Raw genomic sequence first — 16,624 nt, 5'->3', positions numbered from 1 at the left:
GGGCTTTTTTTTCTTCCCTCTCTCTTTCTCTCTCCCTCTCTCTCTCTCACAAACACACATCAAACAAGTAAAAACTTTGCCACTCCTCAACAGTCTCTCCCCCAAATCCTCCCATTGATTACAGGCATCAGGAGCGACTAAAAACTGGCCTGGTTCCAAGGGGCAGGTCTTTCATGTCACATCCTACCCTATAGCTTCTGAACCTACAAGAAACTCTCTAGAGAAGTGGTAAAGTTAGCCAGAGGGATAACGCCAGTTTATGGTATTCAATAATGGTTTGATAATGTTTTTTCCCTAAGATGAGCAATGGGTTAACACTGGATTCACTTGCTTAATACTCAAGGCAAAAAAAATAAATAAATAAAAGAAGAAGAAGAAAGGAAAAGAGAAAAGAAATTCAATTCCCCTTCCCCAGTTAAACAAAAACTCTAGTTTTTATACTCCTATGACCTAGATACAGTCAAAGAGATCATACAGAATATTCCTAGTGAGAAAGAGACCTCAACTCTCAGCTGTTCAGCCAACTCTTCAGCTTAGAAAACATCTTTATAAGGGAATATTGAAACAGACACAAACAGAGGTTTATGGGATAGAAACAGTGAGAGACCTTAAACAGACCTAAACTCGACACTAGGGAGCTGGGACCACAATGCTTCAACTTCCCATTACTTGCTTGTAATAACACACAACCCAGGCTCTTCTCTTAACTCCAGCATTCTGAATTCCCATAAGGAAATATCACTTTTCAGAGAAGAAAAAAATCAAACCCATTTTCCTGTATAGTAAATAATGGGTGATGGAAGGGGAGGTGGAAGAAAGTAGGGTCAAAAGGGTCACAAGGCTTTTCCATTGGTTTGCCCAGGGTCACGGAAGTTCCCATGTTGCAGAGATTGAAGGTATGAAACTAAAAAGACTCCACACGGTTGTGCCAAGCTGATGTCTGTAAATACCTACACTATGAAGACAGCACGTTCTCAACTCCAGCTTGCAAGCTGTATTAAATAATGAATGATGTAAATTAGACTGCCTTATTTATTAACAAGTCTAGTGTGGCTTATGCAACCAAGCTCCAAATTTAAATACATGGCTCTTAAATGCATATAAGCCACAATCCAAAGTTCTACAATGCCCAATGGAGAGCCTGAGAAGTAAACATCAGAGTAATAAAAACTGATGCCTTTCACTGAATCTTGGTGAATGCCAGGATTTTTTTAAGTCCAATTAATTGCAATGGCAAAGCTTACTAAAGTAACAGGGCCAAAATCAATGTATTAATGACACAACATCACAGCTGCTTAACCAGGCCAACAATAAATTGCACATAGAGTCTGTGATAGGAGAAGCTTCAAATTCTATTGAGGTTGTGCTAAGAGGAAAAATACAAGGCTTGTCTCAAATAGTACCCCAAATCAGAGAGTACCACTGAGGAAACTCAAAACAGATCCGTGTTGGTCTTCACTAAGCATGTGCAACATAAAATGCACGCCCTTCCACAAAACACGGATATACAGAACACCACTGAACTGTCAGATGGTAAATTTGAGGTTATGTATTTTTTTTTTTTTTTTTACCACAGCTAAAAAAATGCATGACTTCTTTTGACTGTGCCTTTTACCACTTGGTTGAAACAGAGCTTGTCCTTTGCAATGCACTTTGGCACTTAATACAACTGGGATTTAAACGGCCAGTTACATAATTCCAACAACAGGCTTCACTCTTGAATTCCATTGCATGTGACATTGGTACTGTGTTTAAATTCATTTTAACACGACTGTGGTATAACCATTTCCAAATAACAGGAGCTGCCACTTAGCAGTGTGATGCAGAGCAGGCGTTATACATACCTATAGATATTGATCTGGTTATGTCACATTAGTGAGCAAAAAATATAAAACAGGTACTGTGATGGGAAGATTTTTAATAAAATAGGTTTAATGACTCTGAGGACAAAATGTCAGCTTAGCTTAAAGTATGCATGTAAAACAATAACACAAAAGATCCTACCTCTTAATCTATACATTTTTTAAATGTTCCGCTATTTGTGTTCTCAGAACCCTAAGGGCAGGATGGTTTAATATATAGATGCTAAAAGAGACACCATTTTTGAATGATGTGGTAAACTGTTGTTTCAGCAAGTTGTGTGTTGTTAATCACAGTTCATTCGATACATTATTTCTATTTTTAAAAAAATAGGAGCATGTAACTTCAGCTACATGCCATTAAACCAGAACTTTACGACAGGTTATTTTAGGAATACCACTGGGCCTAATATCAAAGTTTTAAAATATGTATAATTTGGTTCCAACTGTAGCTGGTATCCACTGGCCAAGAATTTAAAAGTTGTTCAAGCAAATATTAACATGTAAGAAAAAGAACACAGATTGTGTCATATAAGGATGAGATGAAACAAGCGCATCCACCGATGTCATTTTGAGGTCAAAAAAGCAGAATTCAAAATAATTATATGAGTACTTTCCAAATAAGTATTGCAATATGAGTTACAGATAAAGGCACTGGGGCACAAACTGGCTGGGCTCACATGAAGCTGAGATAGAGCACAGAAACATACTTTGTCTCAGGACTCACATTCACCCAGCCAGACTACTATTACTAACCTAACTCCCTGTTCTCAACACTTAGCCCTATATACCTCCCCACTCCCACAACCCCAAGAGGTTTTCAAATCAAAAGGGAAAAAAATTAAAGTAGAAATTAGAAGTGCCACGACTGAATGAATAACTATGACACACGTTTTAGTAGATATTTTAAAAATCTACTTTAGAAAAGCTGAAAATAGGAATCTGCCATCAGATATAAAAGAAGCAACAACAATTGTGAAGACAGATATAAGAAAGCTCCACTGAAATCAATTGATTTCATATACATTAGATAGCTAAGATCAGGAAGGTCTGAAATAATAATTTTTTAGATTTAAAGATAGTTTTATTTCCTTTTCTCAGATCATAGCCTTAAAATTATCAAAGAGAAAACAGTTAAAGTGAAAATGATCAGCCCTATCTTATTTCTCTCTTCATTATATGCATCTATCACCTAAAACAGAATTTCAAAAGCACCACCACCACACACACAACAATATCTAACTGTGTAAGACACTCCCCATGATCTCAAAACAGTCAGAAGCACTCTGAATTCCATATGGCCTCCTCCATCTAAATACTGACACCCCATCTCATGAAAAAGATTCTGACAAAAGGCCACAAACTTTGGACCAACCTGGTAAGCCTCAACCAGCCCAGTCCAAGACCACCACAGTTGGGGCCCTATCCACCCTTGCTCTCTGCTCTTGCTCCTGTTTCCTTGCCAAAAAGATAGAGATCCTAGCACCCTGGACTCAGTCCGATAGTTGGCTGCTCCCGACATGTCTCAGCTATGCTAGGCTTGAACATTCCCCTCTGCTCTGCTGTCATTTCCTTTTGCCTGAGGCTTACACCATAAGCATCAGCAGCAGAACAGGCAATAGAGACTAGGAAGGTCTCTTACTTACAGTAAAAAACAGGTTATCTTGGTCAACTACGTTGGCAGAAACATGGTTGTATGTTTTCTGTGGAAGGAAAAATGCATGCGCACTCGACAACCGGAAGGCCACAGCCCAAGCCCCACTTTAGGGCTGCCTATCTCAGTATCAAACACAGTAAGGAAAACTGGAAGAAACTTTGCCTTACAATCTTGCACGTATATAAATAAAATCTCGTGTTAATGAGATGTATGGAATGACAGCATCCTTAAGGAAAAAATAACAATAACACCCCAGTAGAGGTGACACAGGAATGCTAGAGAAAGGACTGGCAAGTTCTTGCTTGGTAATGTGTTTGTCACAAAGCATCAGAAAAGGAGAAAAGAAATACACAGTTCTGTTTCTTCAAGCCACAACAAGCTCAAACATTTCCAGGGATACAGGGGTCCAATGCTTAAGCCAGCATTCATCAGAGTTCTACCCACTACTTTATCATCCAGCCTAGTCCTGGGAAATTATTCAATGGGCAATTAAGAGTTATAATCCAAGTGGTCTCAAAATCATATCTCTGGGAAGTCAAGTCCAAATTAAATCAAACCAGGCTTTTAGGCTTCCAACGATCACATTTTTTCTTTTGAGCGAGTGCATTTCAACACTCAGAACTTCTCCTCTTACAGATCATTTTCAAGGCCATCTCTGGATGCCATCATCTTAAGCAAAATTTGATATATAAAATGAAAAGGGAAAGTGGTTAACTCAAACCTCAAAAAAGATGTTAAGGGAGAGACTGTCACTTCCTTCAACAGATTCGGGAAAGTTAATTATTTTAACCTCTTTTCTAGTGAATATTAATGGAACTTCTAACACAACATACACACAGCACTTTATGAAACAAAAATGCCCAAAACTAAGTTAGTGCATACGGAAAGCCTAAAGCACACCCAGCAAAGCTTTGAAATATAAAAAGCACAGTGAGTTCCTTCCCACGAGGAATACATATATAATCGGCATATGTATATCTATATTTAAAACTTATTCTAAAGTGTCACACTTCTCCTGCACTAGCAGTCCCAAGCCAGTGAAACACACAGGTAACTGACAGATGACCCTGCCCTGCATCTCTTGTCTCTGACTTCTCCCCACTCTTGAGACAGCATTCACTTCCAGGACCTACCCATCTGGCCAGCCCGGGCCCTAGGGGCAAGGAGAAAAAAGAGGAAAAGCTCCAGGAACTCACATTTCGGTGATGTTCTCAGGATCTACACTGTTAGGTTCCAACCTTGGAAATGCCACGATGCCAGGAGAAGGGTCGCTGCACCAGATCCGAGAGGCACTGCATTTGCAGGACGTGGGACAAGCGAGAGCGGCCCTCCAGAAACCCACAACCAGCCAGCAGAAGCCCCAGAGCCGCGCCATGGCGGGTCCATGCCACCTTATCCAGGACGACATCCCTAGCAGCCAGTGCCAGCCCGAGTGCGTGTCCCCGCGCTGCACCGGCCGGTTTCCCCGACCTGTGCGGGGAGGCCTTCCCCGCGCTTGTGGCTCTCTTGACTCCTCGGTGCTTGCTGCGGGCGCGCCGAGTCCAGCGTATCACAGGCTGAGCTGGTCCGGAGCGGAGCGTATTCCGGCAGGCGGCAGGGTTCACAGTGACCCCGGCATCGCGAACCGCTTTACAGGGGGGCGCTACCGCCGCTCGGAGCTCCGCCGCGGCCGTAGCTGCATGGCCCGGCGCGCCGGGCACCGACCGGCGGCGCTCCCGGGACTCTCTGGGGCGCAGGCTCCTTGTTAGACGCGAATGGGGGTCCGGTATGCACCTCGAGGCTGAGGACAAACAGACACGCGTAAGACTGAGTGTAGGACCCCCAACACCACTAATTGGAGCACTCTCCCTCTGCGCTCGCGTCATCCCCACCCCGATCCCAGCCGGGAGACTGTGGATGGATGAGTGCCCAGCTCCGGCCCAGGAATCAACTTGCCCCGCGATGGCACGGACGCCGCTGGAGCCACCAGAGTGCCCACTCTCTCTTCGAGCCTGAGGCCAAGGGAGGGGAGGTAGGGAAAGGGTCCCCGAGACAGGATTCCATGGTACAGGCCGGGCGAAGGACCCTTTAAAGGGGAATGCGGAGACTGCCGGCAGCTTTGGCTCCGCGACGGGGCCCCCGAATGATGCTGCAGAATCCGCCACGGCCGCTGGGTGCCGGTGGCGCGGGCAGGTGGCGCGGCACGTCCCACCTGGGGAGTAGCCGAGGCCGCCCCATGGGGAGACAGGGAGGGCCGAGGCGACCCAGGGCACTGTCTGCGCTGCTCACCCGGGCTCCGGCGCCTCACGTCCGCCGGCGGCGCCTGGGTCCAGGATCCTGCCGCCGGGGACTGAGCGCGTAGAGCGCGAGCGAAGCAGCCAGCGAGGCTCCTGCTCCAACCCAATTCCGGGAGCCGCCGCCGCCGCCTCTGCTACTGCTGGCGAAGTGACGTGAGGGCTGACGCAGAGCAGGGGCAGAAACTCCAGAAAATTAGTCTGAAATCCAAAAACACACACGCGCTCATACACACACAAACCCATAACACCCTCCAGACAAAAGCACCAGGGAGGGGAGGGGAATCTGGGGGCGAGCAGGGAGGAGGGAGGCATCAGTGCCACTGGCCAGAAGCAGACAGCAGCAGCATGTGGGAGTGCACACACGCGCGCACACACGCACGCACACACGCACACATCCTGGCCGTGTAGACACGCGCGCGCGTGCCTCTGTGTGTGTGTGTGTGTGTGTGTGTGTGTGTGTGTGTGTGAATTTACATCCAGGTACCTCTAAGATGAACCGTTCCTCCGACGCCTCCCGGTCCCTAATTCACACCACAGTCTCTTCTACAATCGCGGTAGAGGCTGGCTCCCTTTTTGAAATGGAAACCGTGCTTGGTTCAGCTCTGAAAAATGCGCTGATTCTTATTATAGGAATCCTCCCTCCCTTCTCCCTCCCCGCGTTCTCCTTTCCCACCCTGCCTAAAAGGGAGGGCAAGCTATCCTAAAAATAAATAAATGTTGTAAACACCAAAACGTGTTCTGCATTGGTAACCAAGGATCACCGCCCCCATTCCGGGCCACCTATTTGGGGATCGGTGGTTTTGGAGGGGCTTCCTGTTGGTGCTTTTGCAGAGGGAAGGGAGTCTCCAAACACAATTCTAGCTCTCTAAGTGGGTCTTTTTCCTGCCGTTTTCTGCCATCACACGCCCGGGAAATAGAGACATGTGAGGGGAAGGGAGCGCGCCTGATGCGTATTCTAAAGGCTCGGTGGCCACCCTGGCCTGTCCGATGTGTGGCGCCGCGTCATTTTCTCTCATCCTTTAACCTGTCGGGATGTAGCCATTCCCAGATCGTAGCTTCACTCCCCGCGATGCCCACCCCCACGCAGGACATCCCCAAGCCCTTGCTCCCCTGCCGTACCTTGCGCGTGTTCATGTGTGCGCGGGTGTGCGCGAACGCGTGCCCTGCGCCCGCGCTGCCCGGAGCACGATATGCATCCAGCTACGAAGAAGCCAGGCGCGGGCAGAGCCTCAGGGTCTCACTAGGGACAAATTAGGCGATCCGGGAGGGTCGGGTGACAAACCGTAACTGTTCTGCGGGCGCAGTTAAATGACGGCTGCGGGGCATTCGCAAGCCTTGTCTGAGAATCCGTCTTCCCTTTTGCGGCTCGGAATCTGTTTTTCCGCAGTCATTTAAAAGAGAACTGGGAAAATGCACCGCAGTGCCTGACACTTCCGAGGGCTCTGGTGCCCCCGCGCGGGGAGAGAGCGCCCGGCACGCTCCGGAGCACCAGCCCACGGCCACGGTCGCGGCGGGCACAGCGCTGGGGGCGCGCTCTGGCGCCAGATGCGCAACCAGCGGCGCCCGACGCCTGCGCGTCCCTGCCCGGCCAGTGAGCGGCTTGCCTGGCCTCGCCGAGGTCCGGCCCGGGGAAAAAGGCGGCCAATCCTCCGCTCCAGCGAGAGCAATGGGTTGGAGTCTCATTGAAAATATATTAACAGTCACTGATCTACCCGCAGAGGCTGGGGATGGGAAGGATCGAGAAACCGAACGTTAGAGTGAATGCTCCGATCTAGGCCAGGCATTAAATATTACGAAGGGAACGTAAAACATCTAGTGGAGCTTTTTTGTACAGATCCTGGGCGCTGAGTGTTACGTGGGAATTCTTGGACGGCACCCAAAAATCTTGCTGCAGGTCCCGAAGGCAAGGCTAGCAGGTCTGTCTCACCACTGTCACTGGGCTGTAACACACTTTGAGTGGTGAACGGCCAGGCTGAAGTTTACTCCTCAGCAGGGCCTCTCTCGATTTTCTGCTAGGTGAGGACGTGCCAAGGAAGAGAAGCAAGGGCAAAAATGACCTGGTCTCAGACGCACGTAAAACTCCTCCTGTCTTGTCAGTGCCCCTTAAGTGGAGAAGCCCCTGAGGAACGTTTGGGGAAGGAAGGAGTGTGTGTGTAATCACCCACATCTCTCTCACACTCCCATACTCTCAGCCCATTTTTCTAAGAAACGGCCCATTTGCGCCCTAGTGGCTGCAGCATGTCAATGGTATGGAGAATAGGCAGTTTTACGGTGGTTTGTACACCACAAGATTCCAATTATGTTGGAATATTTGTAGAATTTCTATTAGAGTAAATATATGCTACTATTATAGTTGGATTCTAAATATATTCCACTAACTGTCTCCCACTTAAAATTAGGATTTGCGGTCCTACTTCTAATCACCCTACTTCTGCTCTACTATTTCAACCATAGCAGTTTGTCTTTTGGACAGATAATTTACTTATCATATATATATTTTAAATTTCCCCCAGCAGAATGTACACTCCATGAAGGCAGGGATTTTTATCTATTTTGTTCATTGATATATCTCAAGGACATAGTAGGTGTTAAAATATATGTGTATTTTTAATGAATAAATAAAATAAAATAAAGTTGAGATCTTACTTTCTTAACCTCTAATTCTGCAAGAACCTGGATTATTCCCCCAGACACGCTCCTTCTCACCTTCAAAATTTCAAATCTTCCTTGTGTTTTGAGTGCTCATAGCACTGCTTAAAACCTTGCCTTACTTTCTGTCTCATTTAGTAGCCAGATATGCTTCAGCACCGGGCCAGAGAGGGCCTCCCACTTATTCATGCTGTTAACTCAACACCTCCAAGGACAGTGTCTAGAACACATTGGCAATCAGTAGTTATTTCTTAACTGATAGAATTGTGGATCTATCTCGATTTTAAGACCTATAAGATATGTCCCAGAGATCACTTCAAGGATTCTCAGATCACGACTTTGTAAGAGATGATGAACATTTTTCAGATGAACAACATAGAGATGATTTTTTTCCAGATCCCTTCAATGCAGGCATAGAAACAAAGTGTTGCAGGCTCCTACCTGCACTGAACCATGATGTACCTAGAGCAATGTTTCTCAAACTCTTTTGACCGTGATCCACAATAAGAAATGCCTTTTATATCACAACCCAATGAACACATACATAAAGGCATACACTAACAAAAAAAGAAGTGTCACAATACAAAACTTCCTTACGCTTAGTACATAGAATAAACTAATATATCCTCTTCTACACCATTTCATTCTTGAATGCATGTAATAACTCAATACATTGATTTTAACATCCAATACTGAGTTGTAAAAAAAAAGTAAGAATACTGCCACCTTCTGATTAAAATGGAGTAATAGGGAATAGATTTGTTCTCTCAATCATATGAACAATACACTGAACAAAATATATTAAAGTTAAGACAGTGGATATAAGACAATGAAGGTCATCATTCAGAGAGAAGGAACCCAGGCAGAGTACAACTACCTAAGTTGAGGAGACTAGCTCAAGAGAAATCAAGGAGAGCAGCATTCACAAGACAGAGTAGCAAAGAGAAGAGTATTGCACAGAAAGAGCTATGGACATCTGCAGAGGGTTCCTCTCAAGTATTCAGCATAGTGCTGACAGACACATGCAGGTGATAAAGCTACCTGAGGCCAGAGAAAGAAGTACTGAAAAGATTAAAGAGTACAGAGTTAAAAAAAAATCAAAAAGAAAATGTAAAACCCTATGTATCAGAGTTTGTGTGATACCACTAAAGCAGTTTTTAGAGGGAATTTTATAGCACTAAATTCCTGTATCGGGAAAGAAGAAAGATCTCTAACCAGTGACCTCAGCTTCCACCTTAAGAAATGAGAGGGAAAAAAGAACAAATTAAACACAAGGTAAACAGAAGAGAGGAAATAATACAGAGCAGAGTGGAAAATAATAAAATAGAAAATAGAAAACCAATAGAGAAAATTAATGAAATCAAGAGCTGGTTCTTTGTGAAGATGAATAAAAAGAGCCAGTCCAACTGATCAGAAATAAAAAAGAGAAAACACAAAGGACCAATAACAGTAATGAGAGCAATTAAAACACTGAATATTTTACAGATATTAAAGAAATACTATGGATATATTGTGAACAACTTAATGCAAATACATTTAACAACTTAAATGTAATGAACATATTCTATGAGAGATACAAAGCCAACAAAACTCACTATAGAAGAAATAGAGTACCTAAATAATCCTATATCTATTGTAGAACTTGAATGTGTGGTTAAAAACTTTCCACAAAGAAAACTCCACTCCCAGATGGCTTCACTGGTGAATTCTACAAAACAATTAAGGAAAAATAATACCAATTTTATACATACTCTTCTAGAAAAATGAAGCAGAAGAAATACTTTCCAATTCATTTTATGAGGCCAACATTACCTTGATACTGATATACAAAAACATTACAAGAAAAGAAAACAACAGTTACTATGAATGTAAGTGCTAACATTCTAAGCAAAATTTCAGTAAATTGTTTTAACAATACATCACACATCCAAAAACATCATGAGTAAGTGGAGTTTGTCTCATGAATCCAAGTTGATCTCATGGAGGCAGAGAGTAGATCTCATGGAGGCAGAGGGAGAATGAGGGTTACCAGAGTCTAGAAAGTGTAGTGGGGTAAGGGAATGTTTTCCAAAAGCAGTTATAAGACAAGGAAATCCACTTTCACCATTTCTACTCAATATTGCATTGGAGATTTTAGCTAGTGCAATAAATCAAAAAAAGAGAAATAAAAATTCAGGTTGGAAAAGAAGAATTAGACTGTCTTTCTTAAAACATACAACATTGACTCCTGTATAGAAAATGTAATAGAATCTATGAAAAAGCTACTCATACTAATAAATGAATTATCAAGTCTGCATGATACAAGATAAGTATTTACAAATCAGATAAATTTCTATATGCTAGCAACAGTCATGAATTACCTTTTTGAAAACTACGAATTACAATAGCCAATCAAAAATATAAAATACTTAGGATTAAAGCACAGTCCATAAATAGAAAATATAGATACACTGGATTTCATAAAATTAACAATTTCTGCTTTTCAACATATACCACTAATAGAATGAAAAAAATGCCACAAAATGTAAGAAATATCTGAAAATCAGGTATTTGATAAAGACATATCAGAGTATATAAAGAACTCTCAAACCTCAACAATAATAAAAAAAGAAAAAAACATTTTAAAAGTGTGTAAATGTGTTGAACATATACTTTACCAAAGAAAATATGCAGTTGGCATGTAAGCACATGAAAAAATGCTCAACATCATTAGTCACTGAGGAAATGCAAATTAAAACCACAATGAGACAGCTACACACTAATTGGAATGCCTAAAATTTTAAAAAACTGACCATATCAAGTGTTGACCAGAATATGGAGCAACTGGAACTCTCATACACTACTACTGGGAGTGTAAAATTGTATGGCCACTTTGGAAAAGTATTAGTTTTTTGAAATGTTAAACGTATACTTACCAGGTGATCCAACCATTCTACATCTATATATTCACCTAAAAGAAAGAAAAGCATATGTCCATACAAAAACTTGAACATGAGTGTTTATAGCAGCTTTATCTTTATATGTAAAAACTGTAATAATCCAAATATTCATTGACAGGTGAATGAATACACAAATTGTGGCATACCCATACAACAGAATGTGACTCAGCAATGAAAAGTAACGAACCACGCTTGCAGTCATATGGATGAATCTCAAAATAATTATGCTAAGCGAAAACGTCAGATAAAAAGGAGTATATGTATGATCCCCGTTTTCGTAAAACTCAAGAACATGCAAATAAATAGATTGTGACAGAAAGTAACTCAGTGACTGCTGGTGAGGAAAGAAAGAAGGAGGCAGGGAGGAGCCAGAGGGAGCAATGACAAACGACACAAGGAAACTTTATGATGATGGACGGATTGTGGTGATGGTTTCAATCTGATCAATTTGCATGCTTAAATGTTTAGCTTATTAGCAATTATACCTCCATAAAGTTGTTTTTAAAAGCAAAAAAGAAATGCTGACCTAGATCCTCCAATCGTCAACTTCTTGTTCTGCTGGAGTTCCTTTAGAACCTCCAATTTTAGGATGCTATTATAAAGTCTGAAGATTTTTTTAAATATACTCAGATTCTGTAATGTTCTAGTTTTAGAGGTACCTACTCTGTTATTTCTTTTACATTTTGAAAAAGTCTGGGGAAACAATAATTTAATAAATAGAAGACACAGTGGCCCATACCTAAAAATAGGACCTGAATGTCCATTAATAGTGGAACAATTCAATAAATTATAATACAGTCATGTGTCCCATTATGATGTTTCCATCAACAATGGACTGCATATACCATGGTGAGCCCATAAGATTATAATGGAGCTGAAAAATTTCTATCTCCTAGTGACACTGTAGCCATTTTAATACTGTAGTGCAAGGGATTACTCTCCTGTTTGTGGTAACACCGGCATAAACAAACTGCACTGTCATTTGTGAAAAGTATAGTATGTAAAATTGTGTATAATACATCTGTAATTGTTGATAATGATAATAAATGACTATGTTACTGGTTTATGTATTTACTATACTTTAGCTTTTGTTGTTATTTTATAGTATACTCCTTCTAATTTTTTTGGTTTGTTTTTTGTTTTTTGTTCATTTGTTTTTTGTTTTTTGAGACGGAGTCTCTCTCTGTTGCCCAGGCTGGAGTGCAGTGGCTCATCTCGGCTCACTGCAACCTCCGCCTCCCGGGTTCAAGTGATTCCCCTGCCTCAGCCTCCCGAATAGCTGGGATTACAGGCGCGTGCTACCACACCTGGCTAATTTTTTGTATTTTTAGTAGAGACAGGGTTTCACCATGTTAGCTAGGATGGTCTCGATCTCCTGACCTCATGACCTGCCCGCCTTGGCCTCCCAAAGTGCTGGGATTATAGGCATGAGTCACTGTGCTTAGCCCCTTCCACTTATTTAAAAAAGAAGTCAACTGTAAAACAGTCTCAGGCAGGCCCTTCAGGAAGTATTCCAGCAGAAAGCATTGTTATCATCAGAGATGACATGAATGTAATTGCCCCTGAAGATCTTCCAGTGGGACAAGATGTGGAATGGAAGACAGTGATATTGATGATCTTGACCCTCTCTAGGTTGAGGCTAATGTAGGTGTTTGTGTGTTAGTTTTTAACAAAAAAGTTTTAAAAGTTTAGAAAACTATACATTTTAAAGTAGGAAAAAAAGCTTATAGAATAAAATATAAAGAGAGAAAATATTTTGTATAGCTGTACAAAAAATGTATTTGTGTTTTAAGCTAAGTGTTATTACAAAAGAGTCAAAAAGTTAAAAAATTAGAAAATGTATAAAGTAAAATAGAGTAAGCTAAGGTTAATATATTATTGTAGAAAAATGTTTTATAAACGTAATGTAGCCTAAGTGTACAGTGTTTATAGGGTCTATAGTGGCACACAGTAATGTCTTAGGCCCTCACATCCATTCATCACTCACTCACTGTCTCACCCAGAACAACTTCCAGTCCTGCAAGCTCTGTTCATGGTAAATGCCCTTTACAGGTGTACCATTTTTTATTTTTATACTCTATTTTTACTGCACCTTTTATATGCTTAGATACACACTTACAATTGTGTTATAATTACTTATTATATTCAGTACAGCAACATAGTGTACAGGTTTGTAGCCTGGAAACAATAAGCCATAACATATAGTTGAGGTGTGTAGTAGGCTCTACCACCTAAGTTTGTGTAGGTGTACTCTGTGATGCTCACACAATGACAAAATCATCTGACACGTTTCTCAGAATGCATCTCCATCATTAAGTGAATACATATCTGTACTTCTATTCTTTACACCAGCATATACCTAATTAAAAATGAGTTTTATAGGGCCGTGTGCAGTGGCTCACACCTGTAGTCTTAGCACCTTGGGAGGCCAAGGTGGGTGGATCACCTGGCCAGCATGGCGAAACCCAGTCTCTACTAAAAACACAAAAATTAGCCGGCTTGGTGGCAGGTGCCTGTAATCCCAGCTACTTGGGAAGTTGAGGCAGGAGAATCACCTGAAACTGGAAGCGGAGGTTGCAGTGAGCCGAGATCACACCACTGCACTCCAGCCTGGGCAACAAGAGCAAAACTCTATCTCAACAACAACAACAACAAAAAGAGTTTTATATAGATTGACTTGGAGGTATATCCACAATATATTAATAATGCATCTTACATGATAATATGTAGTCTGAGCCTGCAAAAAAAAAAGGCAGTATTTGTGAATATGTTTTGTTTGTTTGTCTATGGAGAAAAACAGAGAAGTATTTACACCAAATCACAGCATTAGTAATCTAGAGGAAACAGAGAGGTAGTTTGGGGTAAGAGGAGAAAAGACCAGGAAACTTGTGAATGCTTATTTGGAACTTACAGCCTCCTTACCCATACCCTGCCTAATTTTCCTCTTTGCGTTGCCTCTTCCCCTTCAGATCCAGTGTTATCCTATTTCTAGAGTTCCTCCCATCAGTGGAAGGAACTAAATCTACAAGCATGTTTGCAATCCAAATAATGTTCATCACCAGACACTTCATTTTCCCAAGAATGTCTGTATTTTAGTAGAGGACACTGGGAAAAAGATGTAATCCAAAGGAATTTCAGGTACCACGGCAACCATAAAAGAGGGAGTATTTGAGGATGGAGGACTCAACACAGGTCTCATGGAACCAAAGGCTGATATTCATGATTAGCACCACGCATGCTCCCTCTCACCCCAACATCCTCTTCTGAAGTTTACACAGTTTCCTATTGTTTTCTACCCAACATCCTCGAACTCTGAGTAAAGGTCTCACTTTTCCTACCTCTGCCTAAGATGATCTGTGAACTGTATGCTACCTGGTCACTCTGAACCACAGCCAAACCCAAGATTTCATCCCACTTCCTTTCTTCTCTGTATCCAAATCTTCCACTTTGTACTTTTAGTCATACACAGCACATACCAAGTCAACACAGACTTATAAAGTTTTTATGAACACCTAAAAGGAAGAGCATATGGAGAAAATTCAGCAGAACCTCAGAAAACTGGAGTCACGGGCACGTGGGTGATCCTTAAATCTAAGTTGCGGGCCATCCATCTGACGAGGTTTCATGGTCAGCTCTGGATTATTAGTTCATGTTGGCCGTCTAGATCAATACCCATACCTGCTCACGTGTTTCCTGTTTTGTCAAGGTTTAACTATTATGGCTTAAGTCATTAATTAAATTTAATTACTTAATCCTGTTAATCATGTCACAGTCCCAGTGTCCATTCTCCCATTCTTCTCTTGAGTAATAGAACACTTGATCATACCCAGTCAATGACTGTATTTCCCAACTTCTTTTGAAGTAAAGGTGTGGCCATTTGACTAAGTTTTTACCAGAGAATTTAAGTAGAAGTGATGTATGCAATTTCAACGTTATTTCTTTGGAAGAAAGTTGTTTCTTTCCATTTCTTCTTCTCTTTCCTTTCTGCAGACTGGGAAGTCTATTACAGTACCATGTCACAAAAGAACTTCAGTTGTTACAAATAAATTTACTTATGCTTCAATGAACAATTATAGTATGATGTTTCAGTGCTACTCTGCCTATATTGTGACAGTCAACTGTTCCCAGTTCAACCCAATTGACAATCACAATTCATGCAAAGAACAGTTTTATGGCCATGCCCTTTTTAACTACATGGTGCCATGTAGTTAAAGACCCACAAGCATTATATTATATCAGACCTCTGCAGGTGATTAACCAAATTGTCGCAGGCAAGCCCCAAATTGGGAATTAGCCCAGAAAAGTTCTGGGCTTCACTCAGGAAAGAATTCAAGAATGGGTTGGTGGTAGAAGAAAACAGCTTTACTGAGGCGGTAATGTTACAGTTCCATGACTGCTCCTGCAGAACAGTGTTACCCCAAAAGCAGTCTGTTTGAGTGTAACAGCTCAGGGGCAGGTCTACAATAACATTTATACTCATTGTAATTACATGCAAATTAAGGGGAAGATTATGCAGACATTTCTAAAAAAGAGTGGTAACTTTTGGGTGTTGGGTGTCAGGTCGTTGCCATGGAAATGGGTGGTAACTTCTGAGTGTTGCCATAACAATGGTAAACTGACATGGCACTGGTGGATGTGTCTTATGGAGAGGCTCTTTGGCCTCTTCCCTGTTTCAGCTAGTACTCAATCTGACCTGGAGTTTGAATCCTTACCTCTGGAGCCAAGTTCCATCTCCTACTTCAAAATATTCTTCCAACTGGGGTAGCAACCCATTACTAAGTCAATTTAGTGGCTTGTTATTAGGATATTTCTAAAGGAATAGACTAGACAATGCTAGAATAGGAAACAGCAAAGGTATAAAGGCAATATTGTTTCATGAAACTTTATTATAGGTTGTACCGGATTTCGTGGTAAATGTATTTCTTATTGTGGTTCACAGTCAAGTTTGAAATCAACTGGCTGAGCACAATATTTCAACCATTTGCAGGAATCTCCTGTACAAGGAGATACAATTCCTAGTCCCGGCTTCAACACTTCCAACAACTTTCCTTAATCAGGATATTAGAAATAAGCACTCTACAGATTATTACTGAAGTTAGCTATAACTATCATCATCTCTTTTATTGCTGTAATTCTCTTATTTGTCATTGTGTCTAGCAGAGTATTGTGTATGGAGCTCAATACATATTGGTTGAATTAAAGTTAATCTTAGCTGAGCATGGTGGCTCATGCCTGTAATTCCAG

General features: G+C 41.8%; 1 protein-coding gene across 9 annotated transcripts in view; it reads right to left on the bottom strand.

Moving 5' to 3' along the window:
- The window catches only part of NTRK2 (neurotrophic receptor tyrosine kinase 2), a 373,097-nt gene extending 365,863 nt beyond the window's left edge, over positions 1 to 7,234 (bottom strand). For 5 of the 9 annotated variants that reach the window (XM_017859916.1, XM_017859921.1, XM_017859922.1 and 2 more), the window contains exons 1-4: positions 6,912 to 7,234; positions 6,277 to 6,394; positions 5,785 to 5,990; positions 4,713 to 5,296 (exon numbers count right to left, since the gene is read on the bottom strand). In XM_017859916.1, coding sequence (XP_017715405.1) covers positions 4,713 to 4,924 — 212 coding nt within the window. In that variant the 5' untranslated portion in view covers positions 4,925 to 5,296; positions 5,785 to 5,990; positions 6,277 to 6,394; positions 6,912 to 7,234. The remainder of the gene's footprint in view (positions 1 to 4,712; positions 5,297 to 5,784; positions 5,991 to 6,276; positions 6,395 to 6,911) is intronic. The other 4 variants (XM_017859917.1, XM_017859918.1, XM_017859919.1 and 1 more) reach the window with 4 other exon arrangements.
- Between the last annotated feature and the right edge of the window lie 9,390 nt (positions 7,235 to 16,624).

Source organism: Rhinopithecus bieti, unplaced genomic scaffold (assembly GCF_001698545.2).
Source record: "Rhinopithecus bieti isolate Rb0 unplaced genomic scaffold, ASM169854v2 scaffold_51345, whole genome shotgun sequence".
In the NCBI taxonomy this organism is placed as follows: domain Eukaryota; kingdom Metazoa; phylum Chordata; class Mammalia; order Primates; family Cercopithecidae; genus Rhinopithecus; species Rhinopithecus bieti.
This window is presented reverse-complemented; position numbering and strand designations above follow the sequence as displayed.